The following is a 27,181-nucleotide window of genomic DNA, read 5'->3' as shown; positions in this document are numbered from 1 at the left end:
CAGTTTGTCATATATTTATAATCTTTTAAGGGTTTCATTAGGATTCATATTTAAGGTAGGGTTTTCAGCTCTGCTGTAAATTAAAATGGAAGAGAAAAATCAACATTGATCATACTTGACAAATACAAATAGACGGTACTTTGAACTGAGTAATCTTTCTTTTGAGTTACATTTATTGCTCAGAATGATTTCAATAAAAACTCTTGGGCTCAGCAATTAAATTACATTATAATATACAAAAATTAGAAAATATTAAACATGCCACTGCCCTTTTGAAATTTGATGAATGATCAGTCTTGGCCGTTGGGCTCCTTTGATTTCCAGCGCTCCTCTGGTATATTATTAATTGAATCTTCTAAAACAAAATTCTGATCAGTTAACTCTACTCAAAATAAAGTTTTTAATGGTCTATATAATCAGATTCAAACTTCTTAGTATGGCATTTAAGGTATTTCATAATCTGACCCTAGTCCATTTATTTGGTCCAATTTCTCTCCATTATAACTCTGCACGTCATACTCCAATAAAAATATCCATACTTATTTGTCACTCCTGGATCATGCTATGACTTGTCATATCTCTAGCATGATCTTGGATCATGCTATTATCCCAGCTTCAAATACTCAATTCATCTGTGTCCTGTAAGTCCTACTCTACCTTCAAGACCCTATTAAAGGCACATCTAATTCATGAAGTAATTATTTATTCATTTCTCTAGCAGAATTTTATTTTTATTTATTACATATATTACAGTATTTAACAAATTGAACTATAGCTAGATGGATAGAGGAATGACAGTTTCAAAAACCAAACACCTTGAAGGCAGAGTCATATACATAGGTACTGAAATAATATGCACTGAATTAATTTATTCATATTTTAATGGTAATGAGAGTCACTCCTGAGCAAGAGTCACAATACACTCCATGAGTAAAAAAAAAAAAAAAAAAAAATTATCACATATATTTACTTAAGATTCAAAATACTTTCTATTGTTTTCTAACAGTGTGGAGTAATACCTATGTACATCAGGAAGTCATTCTTCATGTATTAAAATTTTCTGAAGTTTTCTTGCCATCCTTCTTTTAAATATCTTTAAAAATGTTAGCCTGGGGCTTCCCTGGTGGCGCAGTGGTTGAGAATCTGCCTGCCAATGCAGGGGACACGGGTTCGAGCCCTGGTCTGGGAAGATCCCACATGCTGCGGAGCAACTGGCCCCGTGAGCCACAATTGCTGAGCCTGCGCATCTGGAGCCTGTGCTCCGCAACAAGAGAGGCCGCGATAGTGAGAGGCCCGCGCGCCGCGATGAAGAGTGGCCCCCACTTGCCACAACTAGAGAAAGCCCTCGCACAGAAACGAAGACCCAACACAGCCATAAATAAATAAATAAATAAATAAAATTAAAAAAAAAAAAAAAAAAAAGTTAGCCTGGAGGGGAAAAAGGTCAGATGTCTATATAAAGGACATTATGTAATAAACATAGTAATTAAAATTAGGAAGGAAATGGCCCGGGACAGAAATGAAACAAAATTTCATCCCTCAGTATGAATATTCAAAACCTCAAAGAAAATAAAATCCAGGGCAGACGAATCAATCTCCATGAAATATATATTTTGTTTCAAAAATATACCGTGTATCAGAGGTGGGAGTGCATTTGTTACCTGTCTGCAAATCCTAAAAGTACTACTCAAAATGTTCTTATGACATGATTAAACATTTAAATGTTCCAGGATGAAACATTTGAGTGATCTTCCCGAAGTAAATATTTATCACATTAAAATGATTACAGGGGTGATAGAATATTTTTGTCTATATTTGATTTAAGACATCCCCCACTGCAGATTTCTATTATGACTTAATAGGAAACTAGATTAAATCATTTCTCTTGTTGGTAGATAATTTTTTTTTTTTTTTTCATCATGTTACTACTGGGATCATCATCAGTATAACTAACTGTCAAGAATTTAAGGAAGGAAAAGCTCCAATATGCAAATTAAGTAAAAATTTTAAATTTCTTGTCCATTTTGAAATCCAAAAAAGTTTCAGGTCTGGAAGTTATTTTGCTACTCATTCGGTGGTAAAATTGACTTGAACTGACATGGGCTATCTATATTATTCATTTATTCCATTTAATGTGAATATTTAGACTTTTCACTACAAAATTGATCATGTGTTTCATTGTGAGTACTGGTACACCTCCCAGTGGGGATGTTACATAATACATGGTATATGCAATACATCACCTTTCTAAAATCTGAAAAATTTTTAATTCTAGAAAACATCTATACTATAGGCCTACACATCAAAACATCAGTTTTAAAGACTCCTTGGGAGCTATAAAATTGAAAAGTAAAAGAGGAGTTAATTTAAATATGTTAATGTATTTGGTTTGATACATTATATGTTCCTATTTCTTATTTTTTTAACAAATATAAATATGAAATAATAGCCGTATCTGTGTTTTACAGGTGTTCATCTTGCAATAGATTATCTTGGCAATTGTATGAGCTCCTCTGGCTTTTTGTGAATCTGAGTGTCATTTATATAATATGTGTTTTTTGTGAAATAATGAGATTGACGAAATTTGCTTTCCATTTTATAGAGAAGATCAGAATCACCTACAATTATTTTCCCTTTGCCTCCACATCACTGTTTATCTTTTCAAATTTATTTCTCCTTTCTTTCCTTTATAGAAAAAGTTTATCTTTACTTTAAAGCTAGCATCCCCATTATACTGGAATAACATCTATCTCATCCAATCCTTCAATAATTCCTCTAGGTGGATCATTTACCTTAGTATATTGATACTCAGCTACCTTGAATAATTAAAGCATTTTCCATCTGTAATACCACCTTCTTTAGCTACTTTTTCCCCCTTTCTTTCTCTTATTCATAAACAGAGTTTTAACATAAGAGGAAATAATTTGCACTGCAATTCACCAATGAAAATCACATTGCTGAACTTTCCTGGTGGTGCAGTTGTTAAGAATCCACCTGCCAATGCAGGGGACACGGGTTCGAGCCCTGGTCCGGGAAGAGCCCACATGCTGCGGAGTAACTAAACCCATGTGACACAACTACTGAGCCTGTGCTCTAGAGCCCGCGAGCCACAACTACTGAAGCCCACACACCTAGAGACCATGCTCCACAACAAGAGAAGTCAACGCAATGAGAAGCCCGCTCACCGCAACAAAGAGTAGCCCCTTCTCACCGCAACTAGAGAAAGCCCGCGTACAGCAACGAAGACCCAATCCAACCAAAAATAAATAAATAGATTTATTTAAAACAAAAAATATGATTCCAAGTAAATGTTCCTTTTTTTGAAGTAGTGAGATCTGGAAGTCATACATTTAATGCCAGTGATGCCAGATTACATATTTGGGACTGTCCTCAGAACTAGTTTGTGAACCATAAAACAGAACCAAGCTCAGTATCATTTTGTTTTAAATAAAAACAGAGTTGTCCAGATTGATTTAATGAATTGAATTAATTTGGCTCTCAATTATGTTGTCTGGAAATGAAATCTAAAAACTCTTGGCTTCAGTCAAATACTTCATCTAGATGGTCTCCAGATTTTGGATTGTCACACAACATACTGATTATGTCTCATGCAGTTTGAACAATTGTTGAACTTTTCTCCTTTCCAACTTCTTACTGTTGTGTTCTGAAGGATTCTGTCCTGTACTCTATTCTCTTTTCTCCCAATAATCCCTGTCATCAGTTTACTTTAAGTATGATCCCATATCAATGGCTTCTATGTTTATACCCCCCACCTCTCCTCCCATTACAAAACTAACTTTCAGTTGACTCTTCTGTTACTCATCTAAACTCTTTTTACTTCCCAAATGCTTTCCCCATGATGACCTCACCCTGTTTTTACCATTTAGTAAACTGAACTCAGTTATCCAAATCACAATCCTAATGTTTACCACAGCAAATTTTATACTACCTTACTGCTTTCTGAAAGTTTTCTCAAAGATCTGGTTAACTGAAGTTTTGTGTTTGTTTGTTTGTTTTTTCCCCAGCATCCTTGAATGGTAAATTTCTTTATTAAATCGATTCCTATATAGAAATAAGCATTGGTCATTTAGAGAAAATGCTAAAAGTTTCAAATATTTATGTGTTAATTTAATATATGTGGTATATATTACATAAAAACTTACTTAAATGCATTAAAATGCATTAAATAATTCAAGTGCTATTCCATTTACTTGGGCATCAAATGATTTTTTTCTAAGCAATTCATTAGAATCATAAAAGTAGTGGTGTGTACTAAAAGAAGTTTTTAATCTTTCACTTTGTTCCATTCCTACTACCTCTTCACCACTCTAGGCCTCATTTTGCCTTGCCATGTATTACTTGCCCAGCTTCCTAATTGTATTCCCATCTCCCAAGACCTTGTCATAAAAATCATCCCTTTAAAATGAAAGTTTGAACTGCCACCTCCTGAACCTCCAAGGGCTGCCTCTCAGTGGTCCCATCATTGGGCTTCTACTTACCTCCCCAGTCTCTACCTGCCATTCCCACTCTCACACATCACTACTCACATGCCTCTAACAACAGCTTGCCATGCACTGCTTCCTTTCACCTATGTTTCTGAGAGTGCCCATCATCTTCCCTCTCCCAACTTCACTCTGCCAAGTAAGCCAAACATTTTTTGAAGAGTCAGCTCAGATGTGTTCTTCTCCAGGAATGTTCTTTGAGCCTCCAGATCTGAGCCAGGTTTCCATTCTCCTGACTCCATTAATACTCAGGACATATCTCTCTCTCACTGCACAAAACTCATGGTTTGTATGTCAAACTCACTTAATACAGTGTGAGCTTCTTGAGGACCCAGCCTGTGCTTTAGTGCATCTTTGTATCCCGGGCACAGTCATTTATTAGAAGAAAAATTAAGTGATAAATGAATGAATGACTGAAAAATCTCTCTTGGCACCACCATTCCTCAGCACTCTAAGAAAGTATCAAGGACCCACAGGTAGCAGAGGTATAGGTGCTGTGTCCAGATTGAATAAATATTTACATCCCAGTGCTTAGTGACAAATAATCCAGTAGTGTCAGTGTCTAACTTCTGGAATGATACATTTAATTGACCTTTTGGAGCTTTTATTCAATATATATTAAATAAATGAATATGTGAAATATTTATTCAATATATATGAAAGAATCAAGAATGAAGCTCTGAAGCTTGGCAGTTGACATCTTCAAATTAATAAGGAAAAGAAGTGTGACGACAAATCTGAAGTACCTGTTCAGAGACTTCGAGGTCTCTATTAATGTGTCACAGAAATTACACAGAAGGATGGAAAGGGCTCTAGATAGAAAATTATAAACCTGGAGCTAGTGCTACCTCTGTCACTAACTTGAAGACCCTATGGAAATCACTTAATCTGTTTTCTTATCTACACAATATGGGAATTATACTTCAAGGATTCTTACCCTAATGTTTTGTAATATGGCTTTCAAAAGAATAGAGAACCTGCAATATTAGACATGCTATTAAAGTGAAATAACAGGAAATTGCTGGGAGAAGTTTTAGACCTAATAACATTATTTTCTTACAGTTCTTAATTAACAGATGAGATGATAACTATTTTATATTTTTAGAATTTATGGACACACTCCTGCTTTCATAAAAATGTATGTAATATTAGTATAGAATTTTATTTATAAAAATGAAAAAAATTGTCATTATTTATATTATAAAAAATACAAAAAGTAAAATCCTCTGGTTGGTTGGTAATATTTGAGAGAGTGTGTAATTCTAAGGCTGGGGAGGGTTCCCCTGCCCCAAGTATAAGGCAAAATGAGTGTCAAAAGTTTGGGAAATACTGTTCCAACATTTCCCAATCGGAATGTTTCAGGAAAAGTCATTGCTGTGCTTACTAAAAGCAAGAGAATCTCAAAATCACAGTGAGTCTATAGTAAATCATGCAACACTTGTTAGAGAGGCTTTACGATGAGCAACAAATGTGAGGGTGATAAAATCTATTTTCATGATACCAGATGCTGGATTCTGGAAGCAGATGTTTGCACACGAGAAAAAGAGATGTCATTGAAACTTTTAAAGTTAGGTGAACTATGGGACGGTTGCAAAGCCTGGTAAGTAAAAACAAAGTGAAACTGCTCACAGTTTGAGAAATATTTTGTCTAGTAAAATGTAAGGCCAGATGAATTGGGAAGGCCCTAAAAGATAGCACAGGGAGGTGATAAAATTGATATTACCCTGCTCTTGGATAGATGCAGCCTAATAAGAACTTACATAACTTGAAAATAATATGAATTATTGGCAAATAATACAATTTCTTAAATACCACGTATGCAAATCATAAAGCAGCAGTGCCTCTAAAAATTTGTAAATGATTCCTCTCTGGCATTAAATATTCAAAGTTCCTTCCCACCCCCAATATATGGCGGTAATTTTCCATTTCCTTCCTAAGACAAATTTCCTATTAATAAGTTTATAGCAACATTTCTTTAAAAAATTATTTTCAGAGATCGCCAGATGGCTGCTGAGAGGATGGGCACAGTCACCACCTTCATGTTCTTGCTTCCGCAGAAGTGGATTTGCTGTTGCCTGTTACAGGTAGGCCTGGGAAAAGACACTGTTTGATTGGAAGGTTCAGACTGCAGTAACCATAATGCAGAAGAGAAAACAGAACAGAAGCTTGAAAATATAAAAGTACTATGCTAGTACTTTTCTATTCAGGGTCAGTTCTAGGGGAAATTGCAAGGTAGGTCAAGTTTGTGTTCAGCATCCCAACCCTCTGTCTCAATAACCTCCTCCCAAATCCTGAACGTATGGCTCCACCCTCACTTCCGTGGACAAGGACCTCAACTTCCATTCTCCCATTTCCCTACTACTGCTTTCATAAATATCTCCTTCATGGTAAAGTATAGGTTGTACAAACATTAAACTGTTTCCTTTCCAGACATAATTAGAAATATGGTGAAATTGCAGTCATTATGCAGTGAATTAGGGAGGAAAATTAGAAGAAGTGGGGCTCAGAGCCTTGACAAACTCTGAAATCCTATAACAAATACTAAAGTTGTTCCAACTAGCCTAATCCTATTTTGAATATGGAGCCCACAAGCAAAATTCAAACACTGACTTAAAGAAAAAAAGGAACGACAGCAAAAAACAATTCTTTAGCTTTAGTTTTTGTAGTTTTCTAGAATGTCCTCTGGGAAGAGGGAAGGTAACCCTTAAGAACGCAATTTAGTTTTAAAACTGAATTCACTGGAGCAAACCTAGCTTATTTGTTATTTCCATTATTCTCAACTTTCTATTGATTATATTTTATTAGATTTTAATCAGGGATTCCATTGTGAAATGTTTTGAACCCAGAATGGAATTTAAGAAGTCAGATTTTTCTAGCAGTAGAGAGAACGGGGGAGGCACAGAATTGAATAGAATAAAATAAATTATAAGGCAATTAAATAAGATGAAAAATGAAAAAGAATTTGATTGGAGCAACTCCTGAGGCTCAGAAATGTCCTGGAATCCAGTCACCAGGGAAGGGACCAACATCTGGCCCCCACGGGGCATTACATCCTGTGTTGATGATGCTTCCACTGCAATCTCTAGCACAGGCCGTCAGTACTCACGATGTACAATGCTACTCCACTAGCTTCAGAGTTCAATTCAAAGACTTGGTTTCAGTTAATTATAAAGATATCAGAAGACTGGTTATCCTTGGAAAATTGAGAACAGTCACTCAGCTATCAATAACAAGCTCAGAAAATTGTCAGTCAGCATTTATAGAGACTGCACATTTATTATTTGGGAATCAACAGAGACTACTGAATTTTGGGGAAAGCTTATTACGTCTTTTAAAAGAAAAACAAAACACTTATTGCTAACAACCAAAATACTCTACAGGGCTTCTGATGGATAGAAATAAAGAAGTCAAAGTATAAATAGCATTCTGAGGTATAAAGAGTAAGTTACCCGCAAAAACTTTTGAAAGAGTTTTGTTCTGCATAAAACTGTATGTGACTATTCTTTACAGAAGTAACATTATTTATTTTTATTAGTACTTGATATAAATTAGTTTTTGTCATTCCAAAATATAAAATCAGCAGAATAAGATAAAATGTATTTTGGTCAATTTTCTGTGTCATTTTCTAATAAATAATGATGTATTAAATAGAAATATATATATTATATAATATAATATATTTTTTATATATATATATGTATATATATATATGTATATATATATATATATATATATATATATATACATATATATATATACCTTTCTAAGGAATTTGCTACTATGGCACCATACACACTCCAAAATATATGGATTGTTTTACCTATTATCTCCCTCTCTGCCTCCCTCTCTCTCTCTTTATCTACCCACTAACCTACCTACCTACCTTTAATATTTGATGGGGAATGTATAGGGAAAAATCTAATTGACAAACAGAGAGGCAGAGCACAAAACTGAACTCAAATAGAAAAAAAACTAAGTACATTCTTTGAGTTTTTTTTAATCACACTAAGAGAAGCTAAAATAACCTCTTTCTATTATAGGTTTTATTAACATAAAATCCTTAGAGTTATCTTCAGCTGTAGTGCACTACATCACACCTTCACTTAACTACTGAATCCTTTCAAATATTTTTTCTAAAACAATGGGCAACACATACTAGTGCTGTATATTTGGGATGCTTAAACTGATGGTAGTAAAAATACACAAATATCAGGAATAGAATAAATGGAAAAAACTAACAGCACAAAAGAGAAGAAAAACAGTAAAAATTAAGCTAATAAAATAAAATCTCAAATGGACTAAGTTATTTGCAAAGGAAAATTATTATTAGCATAGAAACTTCCATTGAAAATATGAAGACTATTTTTTAAATTGATTTTAATTTCTAAGTTAAAGAAGTATTTTAATTTAGAAATAGAACATTATTTTTCTTAATAGAGATAATTTAAACAGGGAAAGAAGCCAACTAAACTAATATAAAAATATAAAATATAATTATGCTACTGAGTTTTTAATTGAAAACTATTAAGTTACTACTATAAGTTTTTAGGACAAGCAAAAGACTGATAAACAGGTTTCTTTTTGTTTAGCCTTTGTTTTAAAGGAAATTTATTTTTGTTTTTTAGGAGATTTTTAAAGGCATTAAAAATTAGGGTTTAACATATGAAACTTGGACATGAAATAACTGTTTGAATATGGCTGTCATCTTCTTTCATCTGTAAAGAAAATTATTCTTTGTAGGTGTGCATTAAACTAATTTGGCATTGGCTCTCATGATGCTTTTCAAATAAATTAAGAGGACATTGACCAAGACAATGGCTGATTGCTTCTTCAAACACTTATTTTTTTTTTTTCTTTTCTGAGTAAACCATTCATTATGTGAATAGTATAAAGTGTTGGTTAAGAGGGCAGACCCTGAAGGCATGCTATTTTATTTTGAATGCTGACTTCACTACTTACAGCACAGAACACTGAGAAAATTTCTTAACAACTATTAAATGTGAGAGTAACAGTAGTCACCTATCTATAAGTGCAGTGAAAAATAAATAGGATATTATGTTTTAACCACTGAATAATTCAATGCATATAACCTATTTTGATGTTTTCCCTCAAGGTTCGCATACATGAACTCAAGTTTTAACTTACCCTTCAAAGTTTATTTGATATCTAGTCATAGCAATGAATCAGAAAGTATATTTGAGCAAATTCTCCCATTTGGAGATAAAGTTGTACAGAAGAGACACAAATTTTGGTCATATCTAGACCTAAGATAAAATTCCAACCTGCTTGGCAGGTTAGTAAATTTCCCATAAGCTCAGTTTTCTTACATGTAAGATAAAAATGATAACTATTTTAGAGTTTGCAGGTTAAATATGCTAATGTTGAAATGAAGTTGGCACAGTTTATGGTAAGTAGTAAAAACTCAATAAATACTAGTCTCCTCCTCTGAATCTAGATAAGTAGATAGATAGATGTATGCATAATATGCATAGAAGAAAGAGAAAGAAAGAGAGAGAGAGAGAGAGGGATGGAGGGAGACAAAAAGATTATCTAGATGATGGAGAGAAAAAGACAGATTGGAGGTAGATAGGGAGATAGATGGCAGATAAAGGTAGATGAGAGAGGAGATATGAGAGAGAGAGCCAAACAGAGAAAGGTCTCCCACCTCAACTAGTTACATACAGTTTCTTGAAGGCAGGCTTCATATCAAATTTATTTTTGATGTTCTTGAAGAATCTAACTTTCCTTACATATTGAAAGCATTTAATAGATATTTATTAAATAAATGAATTAATGAATCAAATCTGTCGATCAATCAATGAAATACTCCTTCAAAATCATGTTTTAAAGTAGAAGTCAGTCTCTCTCCTATAAATTCAGAGATTACCTTCTAAGTATGGCTTTCAGATTCATAACTTTCTCATGTTTGTTAATAAGGATATGTGGAAACTACTTGTTTTACAGGAGATATATCTATTGGCATTCTCACTCATAGACTAGCCATTATTTTACGTGTAATATTAATTAAAATATGTGTTGACCACATTTTCTTTTAAGAACAATAGCCACCTTTCTATGATATTACTTTTTGATATCAAAATAGGAAAAAACAGCTTTTCAGTATAAACTACATTTTCAGACATATATTTCACTTTTCTATAGGGGTCTTTTTTCATTCCTATCAAATACATTGCTCAGTCAGTGGATGGAAAGGAATTAAAAAGTTAATAGTGAGAAGCAGGCTTTTTTAATTAACAAAGTTTCTCATGAAATAGGACAATAAATGCAAACTCTTTACTTACTCTATGCAGCTTTACAAATAGTGGCCAGTGAATTACCTGTAAATCACTTTATCACATACATAGATTAGTCTGTTAGGCTATGCATTCACATATCAAGATCCAACAACCCATTACTTAAAATGTGCCTAAAATATTCATATATTATAATATTGCATAGTCAAATCCATCAAGACCACTTAAGTCACTTCAAGTAAACATGCAGATGTGCAGGAACTGTGAATATTAGATAAGTATTCAAATAGCTTTTGTTTAAAATGATTTTTAAAACAATATTGCATTGTTACGCAAAAAATTGCTAAGACATATCTAACACTTATTACTTAGAAAAGAAGGCTTTTGTGAGGTTATCCTTAAAATAAAGCCAGCATAATTATATTTAGTGCAGAAACTTTTATATATATAAATATATATATATATATATATGAATTTATTTCTGTATTGAATGTATGTGTGTGCGTGTTTGAACTCAAATTTCAACATGAATAGAGAAATTAAAAAGCATTCTATCTGCTGATGTATATGTGATAGGACTGACTGCACTAGAGGCAAAAATTTATTTTCTATGAATCACCAATCATTAAATGACTTAGAAGAATAAATGAGTATGTCCATATAGCTTAAATGTAGTCTCTCATAAAAACTTAAATAAATATTAAACATATTTAAATACTATTAATATTTTGAAAACTAATATTAACTAATATAATATGCATTTGTAATTCTGAAATTCAATTTATACAACAGTTCTTTTCATTTCTTATAATTGGACATAAAAAAAGCTTATTCACAACATCTAAGTCTCACACGTAAGAGTAGCTTAATTCTCTTTGGGTAAATCATTAGTAAATATTCTATTGTGTTTGAAACAATAAAAATATCAAAATTAATTTAAAAAGGCATATCAAACTAATAAATTTAATATAGATTTTTAGAAAAAAACATATGTGTTTATGAAGAAGTATTTCTTTTTTAACTCTATCAGGGTAAACAAGTTCATGTTTATTTGATATCCAGAAAGACTTAGACATAAATCAAAAGGAGCCAGAACTCTGACTTAGCTATTATTTGACTCTTGAAAAACTATCTTGAAGCTAAAATCCACACTAAAAATACACCAACACTGATAAGAGCTATACAGTTCCAATTGAGTTTTCATTTCACCTAAAAGCGTTGAATTTATTCATCTTAATCTGTATATTAGTATATTAAAATGTGCATATCTAGCTAACATATGCTATATATTCCTTTAATAAAATGCAAAATAGCAAAGGCTGGAAAATGTTCATAAAGATAAGTACAATCTAGTGACTTTGGCCAAGTTCTCATCTTAAGAAGATTACAGACCAAAATCCATGGCCTTCCTTTTTCTGTGGTTACTGAGGTATTGAATAATTGCTTTTTGTCTGGGGCAACCTCAGAATTTGCTGCTTCTTTTGCTATATCGTCAATGGTCCATTCCAAGGTGATAAACTACAACTCTAGTACTATGAGGTTTCTAATGATGGCTTAAGCTTTACACTTTGTAAGCATTGGAAGACTTCACTCACCTTGTTCAAGTGGCTGGCTTTTAGTTGAAGTAGTTTTCATCTTGAGTGCCTCCCTAACAGACATGTCACAGCAGGAGCCTTTGTTAGTGTCTTGGTCACTGTCAGCCTGATCACTGTCCCCGTGCCCACTGTCTCTCAGGCTGGCTCTTTCTGGGTCCTTAAACGTGGAGCTACTGAAATACATATAAAGAAAAAGAAGAGAAAGTGTTGTCTCTACGAGTTTGAATCTGAAGTGTAATCTCTAGCAAAGCAATTTTGACATGAATGCAAATAGGGAAGCTGAGAAAGTTATTTAATAGGCCTTACCTTTGAACAAACTGCTGCCTGCTGCCCATGTAATTGGGCTCTGCGGGAAAATTGTCTGTCTGCGAAAGAGAAGGAAAAAAAATACGTATAGTTGTACACTGGACAAATCTCCTGCAGAGCAACAAGATTTCCTAGTGGAAAAATGATTAATAATTCAAAAATTCCCTTAATCTTCAAATTTGTACATTTTAATTAAATTGGAAATTGCTGACATGTAATTATGTACTCAGCACAATTAAATGATTCCGGTCCACAAATTACCTGTTAAAGTAAACAATGAGCCTGTCATAACTGGCATTCTCCGTTAGTACCTGGATGGATAACACTGTCTGTGCTGTTTCATTACTTAGATATCAAGATTGAATATTTGTGGGAGGAGTGGAAAAATGACCTAATTTCTCTATATTAAAAGCGTGAATTATTTAATAATACTCATTTTTAAGCATAATTACATCATCTGCTGGGATTCTTTGCCCTTCTTGATATAACATCATTTAAAGTCATCAACTCCTCAATTAAGGGATATAAGACCTTTCCTTCAAATTTTACCAGTAACAAATACAGACATGGCACCTATGGTCAGACTCATCTCTGTAGTACATCCTTATCTTCATCCCTACTATGGAAATTGTACTCAATAAAAGGGAAAGGGGTGTTACTTCCTGGTTATTAAAAACAAAGTGAAAGAAAAATAAGAATTAAAATGTTACTTAAAACATTGGGAGTAAAGACACTGAGAAACGAGGCTTGTTTTTGTGTTTGTTTTTGCTGCTTCCAAACTGATGTGGAGGTCTGCCAAATAGAACTGAATTCTCCTTGTACCGTAGAACAGAGTCTTTTGCGAGAAAGAGAGTAGACCTTTCATAGGTTTCCCTATACTGTACATTCATACACGTTACTTCTTCTTGCAGCTGACTCAGCGACAAAGGTTCTCCTGTTTTCTGCCTCACTTCATATCACACCATTGTGCTCTGAAGCAACTATGTGTTCCTACAAGATCATCCAGCATGCAACTATCAGTGACACAGGAGCATGCAATTCATGAAGCAGAGGGACCAAGGTAAGGTTTAATGTAGAGCAGTATGTATTTTCCTTATAAATAAGGCTAATTTAAACAAACAGGACTCTTTTTTTATCCCATGTAATAATTTAAATTATTTCGCTTTTTAAACTATTATTGGATAAAACATGTTAAAAGGAATAGCTTAAACTACTATCTAAGTTTCACTGTCTTTTATAAGTTGGAGGAAAGGAAAAACCCTCACAAATTTCTTAATCTATAATCTTTACTTGCTGTTGTTCAAATGACCTTTGTCAAAATAAATGCAAAGATGAAGGTAAACAAGGTAGATTAATTTCTCACTTCTAACCCACTTTAACTAGGAGTTGGTAGCAGACGTTTTTTATTAACATGTTTTTACTAATTTCCAGATTCTGTGAAGCACCTTAATTGTTTCCATAACAAACTATCTTTAAGGATAACTTTATCTTCTAGTAAAAGTAATAATGGAAACCAACACCAAAAGCAAAAATGTTTGCAAAAGAGTTTTGCCAATTTTAAAAACTAAAATTACTTAGAAACTCCACATTTAAACTTAAAATCATCTAGTTCATTTTTTGAATTGGTCAAAAACATGCATCAACTCATTATTGCTGTCAGTTAAAAGCTAAGCCTGAGTATCTTAGAACACCTCAGAAAAACAGAATCCGGGGTATTAAGGAGAGAGCAAAATGTAAAGTGAAAGTGTAAACTCTAGTTAGAAAATATAAGGGCTATTATAAGTAATCTTGTGATTTTAATGGCTTTGATTAGGTGGGACCTCATAGGATGTGGATCCCTATTCAGTTAGACACAGGGAGACCGACTGGGAAAACTTTTCTTCCCTTGTCCTAATAGGGACAGTATCTAAAAATGTTTGCATAATATCAAATTTCTAGGCAGTTCTTATAAAATAAGATACTTTAAGTTCCTATTGAGTGAAGACCTGCTTTAAATTATATGTGAGTGTGTGTGCACACGTGTCTATGTATGCTTCTATCTATGTATCAGTGTGTTTGATGAGCACTGGGCGATGGTAATGCTACCAAATATTGTTCTGATGAAAGCAGAAAAACAATAGGAAGTTAGAAAAGAAGAATTTTGGAAAGGAAAGAAAGGCAGGGAGAAAGGCAAGGGAAAAATAGAAAGAGAGGAGGAAGAGAAAAACAAAAGGATATACAAAGGAGGAGAAATGAGGGTGGAGGGTGGTAAAAAAAGGCTAAAGAAAGTTGGTTTATTATTATACAATTTCACAAAGTATAATTTGAGAAGTCTGCAACTTAATCAGTAGCAGAGTATCAAGAGTTTATTAATAACGTCTGCCAGCATTCATCCATTAAAATAGGTAGGAATGTGAGAGGCTGTGTCTGTTTATAATTACCATAATGAAATAACCATTTGGCCTTTAATAAACATATTACTAATTCACTATAAAAACCACACTGGTTTTAATATAGAAAACAGCAGTTTCATTATCCAGGCTCCAAGGATGTCTGAAAACTTATTTCAAATAATCTGAAATGAAATAACAGTATTTACATAGAAAAACAAACAAAAAATAGACAAAAAAGCTGAATGTATTACAGCATCATTTAATTTAGAAATATAAGGGCTTTCAGCTATTTTCCAATACTGTATTCTAAAAATCAAATTCTATCTTGTACATTTATAATTCTTAACCATTAAGTCTAGAAAGAAAGTAAAATTTGAGGTCAGACACTTGTAGATTTTTAGGTCTCAGCAGGGTAATTAAAATATTTATATGAGTAATTAAAATATTCATATGAGTAATTAAAATATAACTCTTGAAAATTTTATCCTTTTCCATACAAGGATAAAATTAGAATGTTTTCCCTTCAAACACAACTTGAACATAGGAACTATTAACTTTTATTTTTAAAACATATAGTTTGTTTATTATTTAAAAAAATGGATCCCTGGAATTGACGGCTAGTCACAAAAAATTTCTAAAGCAGACACTTTGAAATAAACTGTAGGATATGATAATCTTTTTAATCTATTTCACTCAGAAATAAAAAGACAAATGTTTTGCTGTTTTTTAAATGATCATTTGCTCATAATGATCACTTAAATCTGAACTAACTTATAAAACTGAATGGCCCTCCTAGCTTGATGTTTTTTTGTTATTTTTTGGATGAAGATAAAAATTTAGATATTCTTTCCTTTGTTCAGAGAACATAAACAAATAAACAAGTAATCAAGTAAACAAACACACAAAGTGGATAAAGTCTGTATGATATGAATGGTTTCTTTGATTATTTATCTTTATGCCTTCTCTTCTAGTACTCAACAAATTGTAGTAAATGTATAAATGATACTTGAAATCATAATTTTTATCAGCAGTAGTCAATAATAAACTATTCCTAAGATGTGCCATCTTCTACTACTTGCTCATCTATTAGGACTCTAAAAACATCATGATTTTAAAAATGAGTGTCTCTGAAAAAGACCAGAAGAAAGCACCTACTGAAGCTGAACCACGTTGCCTGAAATTGGGAAAGCTCTATTTGTGGAAGTAGATTAATTTGACATGACCACTTACATGTATCTAGAGAAGTTGATCTGAAAATGGATAGCAAAAAGAGTCAAAATAGATTTTTTTACTCTTAGAATAGTAAAAGTAGAAAATTTTAAAATATATCCAGCATTTGACAAAACTCAACATCTATTAATGATAAAAATTCTCAGCAAATAGGAATAGAAGGAAACTTCTTCAACTGCATAAAGAGCATCTATCAAAAAAGAGTATAACCAGCATCACTCTTGAAAGACTGAAAGCTTCACCACTTCTATTCACCACTGCACTGAAAGTCCTAATATGTTCAATAAGGCAAGAAAAGTAAGTGAAGGACATACAAATTGGAAAAGGAGGAAAAAATTTTTTCACAATGTTGTATTCTCAGATAATAGTATTGTTCAGACAGAAAATAAGAAGGAATCAAGACAAACAAAAACAAACAAGTAAAACTCAGAATGAGTAAATAAGTTAAGCAATGTTGTCATGTTCAAGGTCACCACACACAAATCAATCATATTTCTATACACTAGCAATGAACTAGTTGGAAACTTAAATATCCAAAGCAATACATCTATAATATGTCCCTAAAAGTCAAATACTTAAGCAAATAGATAATTAAAAAAAATAAGTACAGAATCTGTATACTGAACATTACAGAAACTGATGGAATAAATCAAAGAAGGCCTGAATAAATGGAGAGGTATATCATGTTTATGGATTGAAAAATTCAACATGGTAAAGACATCGATGTTCCTCTAATAATCTATACATGTAACATAATTCCATTCATATTCACTGCATGATTTTCTATAGCTATAGACAAGAGGACTCTAGAACTTAAAACAGAAAGAACTGTAATAGCCAAAATAATTCTGAAAAAGATTAAATTTGAAGGAATCACACTACCCTATTTAAAGAATTACTATGAAGCTACATAAATCAAGACAGTGTAGTATTGTCAGTGGAAAAGACACATAGATCAGTGGGACAGGAGAGACTGTGCAGAAGCCCACAGAAATACGGCCAACTAATTTTTGACAAAGTTGCAGAAGGCAATTCAATAGAAATGAACCTTGGCAATTCAACAGAAATGAACACTTTATAAAAACAAAACAATACAAAAACTTAAAAATTCAAAATTGACCATAGATCTAAATGAAAAACATAAAACTATAAAACTTTATAAGAAAACCCTGCAGAAAATCTATGTGACCTAATGTTAGGGAGAGTTCTTAGACATGATACCAAAAGTATCATTCATAAGAAAAAAAAAAAAAAAAGACCAAAATTAACCCAGTAATTTGGTATTTACCTTAAATAAATGAAGACTATAATCACACAGAGATTTGTACATGAATATTTCAAGAGATCTCTTTGCCAAAACTGGAATCATCCCAGATATCTTTCAATAGGTGAACAGATAGACTGTGGTACATACATACAGTGAAAAACTATTTAACAATAAAATAATGAACTATTGGTGCAACAACTTGGATGAATCTCAGAAGCATTATGTTGAGTGAAAGAAGCCAGTCTCAAAAAAATTGCACAGTGTATGATTCCATTTATAAGATTTCTCAAAAAAGCAAAAATTATTATAACAAAGAATACATCAGTGGATGCCAGGGGTTAAGGTTGACTATAGAGATATAGCATGAGGAAGCTTTTTACGGTGATAGAACTGTCCTGATTGTGGTATTAGTTTAATGAAGCTATATATGAAAAAAATAACAAAAAACAAAAACCACAGAACTCTATATTCCAAAAAAGGTTCATTTTACTGGATGCTAATAAAAAGTAATTACAAACATATATATAAGGTGATCATCTACATCTCATATACACTGAGGATTTTTCTGTCTCACGGAGAATTATAAAACTACAAATTATTTCATTAGTCTCAATAAAGAGTATTTCTGAACTTTGTCTTTTAAAATTATACACAGCCAACTTTCAAAACACTATGTAGAAATCCCATATTCATTTGGACAGATTACAAATGGATTTGAGATATAAAGCTCTATTTAGCCACACTAACAAACCCAAGCAACACTCTATAAGACAGTCATGTTAAATATGAATTATTTAGCTAAATTTTCATATTTTTTCAAAGATGTTTTTCTTGTGTGCAGTTCTCATTTACCCAGCCATAAAATAGATACTTTAAATAAAGATTTCAGACTGCATTTATTGCAAAGAAGTAGCTTTTCCTTTCAATGCATGAAAAAATATGGCTATATCATGAAGAACTGGGAACCATACTTAGAAATGGTGAGTTTTTTAATTTGGAGAATACCTCATGAAATCGATGCTACATTTGTAAGTAAGTGAATAGAATATCCTTGTAAAGACTAAAGACATTGAATATGAAATTATTAGCATCTAAGATGCACCAAAGTGTATACAGAATAGTCAAAATAATTTTACAACTTTGATGGTAAAATTAGGATAATATTATCTAAGTTGTGTGGTTTTATATTTTATATGAGATAATATATGAAAATTTCTTAGTTATAAAATACCATTCATGTTATAACTTTAAAATTTTTTACTTTTTAATATTTTTTATTTTTTGGCTGCACCACGTAGCTTGTGGGATCTTAGTTCCCCAACCAGGGATCAAACCCCAGGTCCCCTGCAGTAGAAGCACAGAGTCCTAACCACTGGACCACCAGGGAATTCCCACTTTTAAATTTTTTTTTAATCTTATAAGCAGCACTGTAATGATCATGAAATAACAATAACTGGATGAAAGTCTGGTAAATTGTAAAACAATACTTGAATTTCTAAAAAAAAGATAACTGTGGGATGACAAAAACAAAGACCTCATCTTTTTGAGTCTCATTTCTAAAGAATTTCTAAGAAAAATATCAGAGTACTATTCTCCAAATGTATCCCTGCAAAAGGAACAGAGAAAAATATTGTGAGCATTAGGAAACTGGATTCTATAGTTATTTTTCACCATCATAGATACTGTTTAAGTAAATGTTTCTAGAATTCAATCTGTGGTTAGTGCAATAACTGTGAAAAATATATGCACAATACCTCAGTTTTATTTAACAAGATTACCTTATATTTCCCATTACAGAGTCATGAGACAGTCAGGAAATTTCCTATGGAGAGAACAATTTTGACAAACCAAACAGCTCTGGCATTTCCAGAATCATTGTTGTGTAAACACAGAAGACAGTAGTTTATAAACTGCTGGCATTCTTGATATTATTTTGCTTTTCTACATCTGTTTCTTTATCCAAGAGGAGACCTTTGGGACAGAGACTCAGCAGATAAATTCATTCCACAAACACACATTTAATTCAAACCATGCACAATATAAAAAATCTAGTATTCACCAATGTAAAATTCACAGTATTTGATATTCAATCAAGAATTACAAGGCATGCAGTAAACCAGGAAAACATAACCCATGCCCAGGGTATAGCCCATCAATCAATAAAACCCATCAATCAATAAAAACAGACCCAGAGGGCTTCCCTGGTGGTGCAGTGGTTGAGAATCCGCCTGCCAATGCAAGGGACACGGGTTCGAGCCCTGGTCTGGGAAGATCCCACATGCCGTGGAGCAACTGAGTCCGTGAGCCACAACTGCTGAGCCTGTGAGTCTGGAGCCTGTGCTCCGCAACAAGAGAGGCCACGATAGTGAGAGGCCCGCGCACCGCGATGAAGAGCGGCCCCCGCTCACCGCAACTGGAGAAAGCCCTCGCACAGAAACGAAGACCCAACACAGCCAAAAATAATAAATAAATAAATACATTTATTAAAACAAAACAAAACAGACCCAGACATGAAAAAGATGACAGAATTAACCAATAAGGACCTTAAAATCTATTAGAATTTTGGAAATATGACCAGGAATGTAAAAGCATGACCCTGAGAGTAAGTGCCTCAAATTTTGAGCCCCAAGAACCTCCCTTGCAGTATCCTAATCTTGGGCCTAAAGGTGAGAAATAGATGGCCCAAAAGACACAAAATGAAACTTCTAAAAGTGAAAACTATAATATTTGAAATTAAAAATACAATGAATAAGACTGACAACAGATTAGACAATGAGGGACAAAAGATGTAGCATTTTGCACCAAGTTCTAGAAGCATCTGTCTCAACAATTATATATTTAATATTAAATTTCTACTTTATGTTTATCTGTATAAGCTTTATATATTTGAGTCAACATCCTGTTTATAACTTTGTAATATATAAGAGAGCAGACAGATATGTCAAACACAAAAAGGCTCTCCCAGAGGTTGCAATACAAATACGAAGAAAGCTTTCATTCTAGAGGTATTGATCTAGAATTGGAATTATTGAAGAAAAATGAAAGTGTATATTTGACTCTTTGAAGTCATCATTAAGATAAAACTTCTCACAGACTAATTTTGGGTCGGATGTGTAGTTATGGTGTTGAATCACATCATTATAGCTTCAGTTATACTTAGATGATCAGTGTTTTCCTAATCCAGATGAACAGGGGAGTGAAATTTTGAAAATTCCTTTGAATTAGGGAGAGAAGATTGATTGCATATATTGATGCCACTGGGTTGCAAACAAAACGAAACAAGTTGAACTTTTCCCTTAATTCAAAGGCACTGCTTTTCCCATTGATAACAGTATTCTCTTTGCAGCACTCCGAACACAAGGGAGTGTTAAGAGGTGAATAATTCACTTTAAGCTTTTTTCATAGTGACATTGCTTCTGATAGCTCTGCCTTCAACGGAATATATGGTGCGGTTCTTTCCACATTGCTGAAGTAACCAACAGCATTTTAAGCCACCACTTATAAAATTATCTGACAGCACCTATAGCTCTGAAATTTCTAAAGTGCATGAGGTATGGCAATAACTGTATTTGTCAGTGATTTTCAAAATAATACATTTTATACAAATATAGTGTGGTCCACACTTATGTTACTAAAGGTATACGAAAAAAAGTGAGAAATTCTTACCACATTTAGCAAAAACTGACATTAAGTTAAAAATGGGTGGACAAGGGCTTCCCTGGTGGCGCAGTGGTTGAGAATCCGCCTGCCAATGCAGAGGACACGGGTTCGAGCCCTGGTCCGGGAAGATCCCACATGCCGTGGAGCAACTGGGCCCGTGAGCCACGATTACTGAGCCTGCGCGTCTGGAGCCTGTGCTCCGCAACAGGAGAGGCCGCGATAGTGAAAGGCCCGCGCATCGCGATGAAGAGTGGCCCCCGCTTGCCGCAACTAGAGAAAGCCCTCGCACAGAAACGAAGACCCAACACAGCCAAAAATAAATAAATAAATAATTAATTAAAAAAAAAAAAAATGGGAGGACAAGAACAGCCATATCTTGTTAAGTGAGAATTGCAAGTCTGTTGCTCAATTCGGATGACTTAGATGCATTTTTAAAGTGATGTGGCTGTATCTGAAAACCTCTTGCAAATGTTAAAATTAACCCTTTTATAAATGGCACTGATAAGTTCAGTAATAACTGGTGTGCCAGAATTTAATTATGTAATCTGTGAATCTTAAAGAAAATCATCTTTGACAAGAAAGAAGAAAATCGAAATACTCAAAATGTAAGATGAGAGCTATTTGTTATCTATAAAAGCACACAAAATAACGAATGCTGCACATTCTTTTTATATATTTGCTGAAGGTTGGAGCCCAGAGGCCACCGAGGCACCACTGAATGCTAGCTGTACTTTCCCACTAGCAACAGCAGCACATTATGCCATGAGCAGATATCTTAGGAAAATAATCCACACTTACTAGAAGACTGCTAATTTCAACATCCTTAATTAATCCATTCTCTTCAGTATGGTAAGCCTCTCCATCTCAACCCTATCCAATACCCAGTCCTCCCTTTTTCTTCCAAGTGGCGGGGGAAGTTTGGAGTTCTTTTCTGTTTTCTTGCTAACTCTTAGCCAGACATTTAGTCTTAGGAAACTCTCCTCTGCTTTCCTCCTATCATGTTCTTTTCCCATCTCTATTAAGAATGCAGAAGGATTTTCCCCCTGGAGGGAATATCTGAAACTACATTCTCTGCAGTTGGGCCTCTAAGACTAACAACTCAAAGATTATACATTGTCAATAAAAATTCATTACAAGCCTGAACTTCTGGAATGCTCCACATATGAAGAGAAAGAGTGAAAAGAGAGGGAGACAAATTAGTGACACGTTCTTTTGAATGCTCCCTTCTGCAAAATATATTTCCTTAAAATCTTATTTTATTAATTTTAAGAAACTTGCTAATAAGCATATGGAAATTTTTAAAAATTGAATTATTTAGATTCAAGCCAGTCTTTAGCCCAATTCACTTAGCTAATTTGGACATGCTTTGAAACTATACCTCACTGAATCTAAATACATGTAAATGGTATAACTGTGTCTATTCTGTACTTGAAGATTTGAAGTATGCTGTCCTACATTAGGATCTACAAAGCGGTATTATTGATATTTATTATTCATTCTTCTCAGTTGCCCTAGGAGACACAATACTATTACTGTCCACATTTTTTTTAAACAGAGAAACTACAGCTGACTTTCATAGGGTTGCTTGTCATATACCCAATTCACTGTAGAACAATAACACTTGCCAGAGACTGCCAGGACCAGTCAGTTAATATACTGCCTCTCTGAGAAATAGAGAAAAAATAATGATCCATACCAATATTTTCAGAAATAAGTTAATGAGAAATTAATGTGAATTGCCTTGAAATGATCTTAAAAATTATTGTTACATACTAAGCAAAATAGTACTACTATTACCCCTAATAACAAGATGGCTCTTTATGCACTTTACCTTTCTTTTTATACTTTCACGTTAAATTATTTTAATATGCTTAATATTATATTTAACTCTAATGACTAGATTTTTCCTTTGGTCAATAACATAAAAAGGTAATAATGGTCATTTATTATCAAATATACTAATGTATACAGTAGGCTTAATTGTATAATTACCATCATTAGAGTCATATATTATCAATTGACAAAATAGGCACTTCTGAACACTCACTTTTAAAGTGCAAATTTAAGGTATTACATTCAGTCGATCATCATGTGAAATTCCTAAAAGACAAATAACTAATTGAAAAAGTAAATCAAACTGTATGCTTGTTATCCATTTCATCAGATTATTTTTTTACAATACACTAAAATTAAAAACTTTATGAATGCACTGATTTTGGTAAACACAATTCACCAGTCTTGCTCCTCAAAACATTAAATTGTTGATCAGAAGATAGTCAATTATTATTTAAATAATGATTACATTTTGCAAATGCAACAAAAAGTGATCAACAAGATCTGTTTCTTATCTGATTTTGCATCAGCCTTCCAAGTCATCAACTATATAGGTGCATTCCAATTTTTAATAGGAGAAAAAATAGGAGGAATTCAAGGTGAAATTGAATAAATCAGCAGCTTTCTAACGTTTTCCTTCCTCTAAATCTTGATAGGCGTAGAGAATTTTTAACTCTTTATAAGTAACAATTCAGCCAACCAGATAAACAGTCATCATATTTTACAATAACTAGTATATACTTTGGGGGAATTTTGAGTCCCCAACCTTTTGCATGAGTTTCAAAGATAATTTACTAACCCTTTCTAAAAAATAAAAATTATATAAAATTATAAATTAAGAAAATAACCCTTTAGATTTGAATTTCTGGCTTAAAAACAAGAGTAATTTGAAAGCACAGTTATGAAAATTTAGGAGATAACATACAAGGAATTTGGAAGACTTGTCCTCAGAAATGAATATGAAAAAGAAAAAGAAATTCCTAAATTAGAGGAAAAATTAATTATTAATCAAATTTGTGAGCATTAGATTACTAGAATATTTTTCATTTTCCCTCTGAAATATAAGTATCACATTTAAAATGCATGATTCAGTGGAAATAGCTATTTCAGGTTGGCGTTCATACCTGAAATTAAAATAAAGTTAAGTGTCTTTACTAATGTTAGCATATTTTTAAACATTAGCATAAAATGAAATGAAATATCTCTACTCTTTATCAGACTGTCACTTAATATCTAATTCAAGCATCCCCAGTTCTTTCTTTGCTTGAAGACTTTAATTCTAAGAATTTTTCACCTCTAGTGAAAGAAGCAATGCTATCTAGAGAATCACTTCATGAGACAATAAGCCAGCGTTCCTCCAATAACTGGTTTTGAAATAACAGATAATCATTTTGATTTTGTTAGAAACTATTTAAAGTCTACATAGTGCAGTTTTTTAGCAAACACTCAAATGGAAAAAATTAAGAAATATTATTAACAGTTAGTAATGACTTACAAAATTGGTTGGTGAACCCTGGCTGGCTATGGGGCTCATTCTCTGTTTTTGAAAAAAAAGTTTTATTGGAACTCAGCCATGCCCTTTCATTTATATGTTGTCTATGGCTGCTTTCATGCTTCAATAGCAAAGTTGAGTAGTTGTGACAGAGACCGTACAACCCCCGAACTTTAAAATATATACTCTTTGGCCCTTCATAAAAAAAATAAATAAATAAAGTTGCAGGCTCCTTACTTAGAAAGATGAAGTCTCAGTTCTTAGCCATATAATTAATATTGTTTTACTCTACTCACTCCTGTAGATAAAATAGTAATGAGACATTTTTACATATGCACTAGGCTTAATTAGGTCATGGTTTAGGAAAAAAACACGTCATTTTCATCCTCTGAAGGACATAGACTTCCTCACAGAGTATGCACTTGGAAGGTACCTGATTGAAAAATGATTTATAGTTTTAAGTGATTTAGGTTTTAGGTGATTTATAGCATGTTTATATTCAATTCCAAACAACTTAAAACTGCGGAAACAGTACCATCATGGGAACACCTAAAACAAAATGCACTCAGATGCATGAAGTTTCCTGAATTGTATTACAAGTTCCTCTAGAGTGCACTTAGAATAAGAGTAACCAATTCATTCCCAGAGAAAAGAACTCTTCAGTTCTGAGAACTCTGTCTCCTGTGCTTCCTTACATATCTTAGAGGTTGATGTCGTCACAGTATTTCAACTCTTCCAAATCTATTATTTCCTTTCAGCCTCACTGGATGGGGCCATTATAATTATTTCTACTTTATGGATGGAGAAGCTGAGGCCTGTGGAATTCATGAAAGGCTAGCCGGAGGTTCCAATATGAGTAAGTAATATGAACGAGATACTTTGACTCAACATTTTGCACTCTTTCAAATAAAAAACCTGCAAGTGCTATATGATTCATCTTGCTTTTGTGTGTATTGCCCTTTGCTTTCTATTTTATTCTATTTATCATTGTCTGTCGTGTTTTACAGATTATTTTCATTCTAATCATGCTTGTTAATCAACACTCCCTACAGAGTTCTAATACCAGGTCACAGCCCCTTGAATGGCTTTATTCCTATAACTGGGCAGGTCTGAATTAAACACAAATAAAAGCAATGACGTCTACTGGACAATTTTGATTAGAATAAAAGAATCAAAGCCAGTTCTGTGATCAAATCTGAGAATCCAGGGCTGCTTCTGGAGTCTCCAAAATTTGGAAGTATTTTCACTACAAATGAAAACACTATAGGAAAAGCTACAGAACTTCTTGACACTACTGATGGTTTCCCATTTGAAAGACCCTGTGACAACATGTTGTATGTAGGCTCCAGCAGAGTGGAAAACCTATGTGGAAACCTTAAAGAATTTTCTTCTAAATTGACCTGCAGTCTAGGGACTAAGTTGTATTACTGTATTGCAGCAATTTTCATGCTACAAGATGTTCCCATAATCTATAGATACCTCAATAGAAATGAATGTCAAATATGATATCCCAACTGGTGTGGGAGTAAAAACCCTAAACTCTGAGTCAGATGACATTAGTTCTCTATTCCTGGCAAGCTGCGGTAACATTTCTGTGCTTCAATTTTCTCACATGAAAAGAAGTGTAAATGAAATCAGGCGCTGTCAAATGTCTCTAACTTTCTAGTATTCATTGCCCTAAAACAGTTCTTTTGTGGAAAATTCTCTTCAGTTTCTACCTAGTGTGAGTTTTTCTTCCTACAGGGTCTCCCTGCATAAAAAGCACAGTTCTTAAGGAAGACTTAATAACATCTATCCACTTCAGAGTTTACTTTGGTAGTTTAGGAATGTTTAGACATCTAGAAACCAATTTTCACAAAATAGTCTATCAAAAATCAGTCACATTTTAAAATGTCTATTTAACATTAAAGCAAAAGTGATCACTTCTGGTTCCGAGAAATCAAAATAGAAATGTACAGTAAAATACATTTGCATTCCAGGAAAATTACTTTTTTATAAGCATAAGTAATCTGGGATAAAACTGTACTCTTGTACAAATGCTAACATTGAGGCCAACTGAAATTTTGTTTTTACAGGGAATATGTCTACATATCAGCACCCTAAAGTTTAACTGCTCCAGAATGTTTTATGTCTTTTGCTGTTAACGAAAATAATAATACCATATTAATATTTCTTCAGAATTTAGCATCATCAATATTATTTATAAGCACAATCATATTTCATTCTTGACACTTATGACAGCCCTATGAGTAACAAATATTATTACACCTAATAAGAAAACAGAAAAAGGAAGTTAAGCAACTTGCTCTGGACTGAAAAGCAAGTTTGTTTTTTATTTTTAAACCAAGTCATTGGGAATAGAATCTCAGTGTAAAGAATCCGTCAGTCAGAGAGTAATTGATGAAATGAACTATAATATATCCATTAATTGGCCAAGAATTCCACTATTTATATGAAACTACATCATTGACATAGAAAGATATCTATGCTACATTTATATAATTTTGAGGAAAAAGCAGCTTTAATATATTATGTTTTGTATGTACCACTTTTAAAAATTGAAATATAGTTGGCTACAGTATTGTGTAGTATAACCACTTATTGTAAAAATCTAGTTATGTGTGTGTGTGCGTGCGTGTGTGTATGTCACGTATTACTCATCCCAGCGGG

General features: G+C 33.1%; 1 protein-coding gene across 2 annotated transcripts in view; it reads right to left on the bottom strand.

The window, feature by feature from the left end:
- Positions 1-27,181, bottom strand: part of PCDH17 (protocadherin 17) — a 110,105-nt gene that overhangs the window by 56,969 nt on the left and 25,955 nt on the right. The window contains exons 2-3 of one of the 2 annotated variants that reach the window (XM_082365294.1): positions 12,658-12,716; positions 12,352-12,521 (exon numbers count right to left, since the gene is read on the bottom strand). In XM_082365294.1, the coding sequence (XP_082221420.1) occupies positions 12,352-12,521; positions 12,658-12,716 (229 nt within the window). Of the gene's footprint in view, positions 1-12,351; positions 12,525-12,657; positions 12,717-27,181 lie in introns of both variants that reach the window. The other variant, XM_082365293.1, reaches the window with a different exon arrangement.

This window comes from Balaenoptera borealis (genome assembly GCF_965194805.1).
Source record: "Balaenoptera borealis genome assembly, chromosome: 18".
Lineage (NCBI taxonomy): Eukaryota > Metazoa > Chordata > Mammalia > Artiodactyla > Balaenopteridae > Balaenoptera > Balaenoptera borealis.
This window is presented reverse-complemented; position numbering and strand designations above follow the sequence as displayed.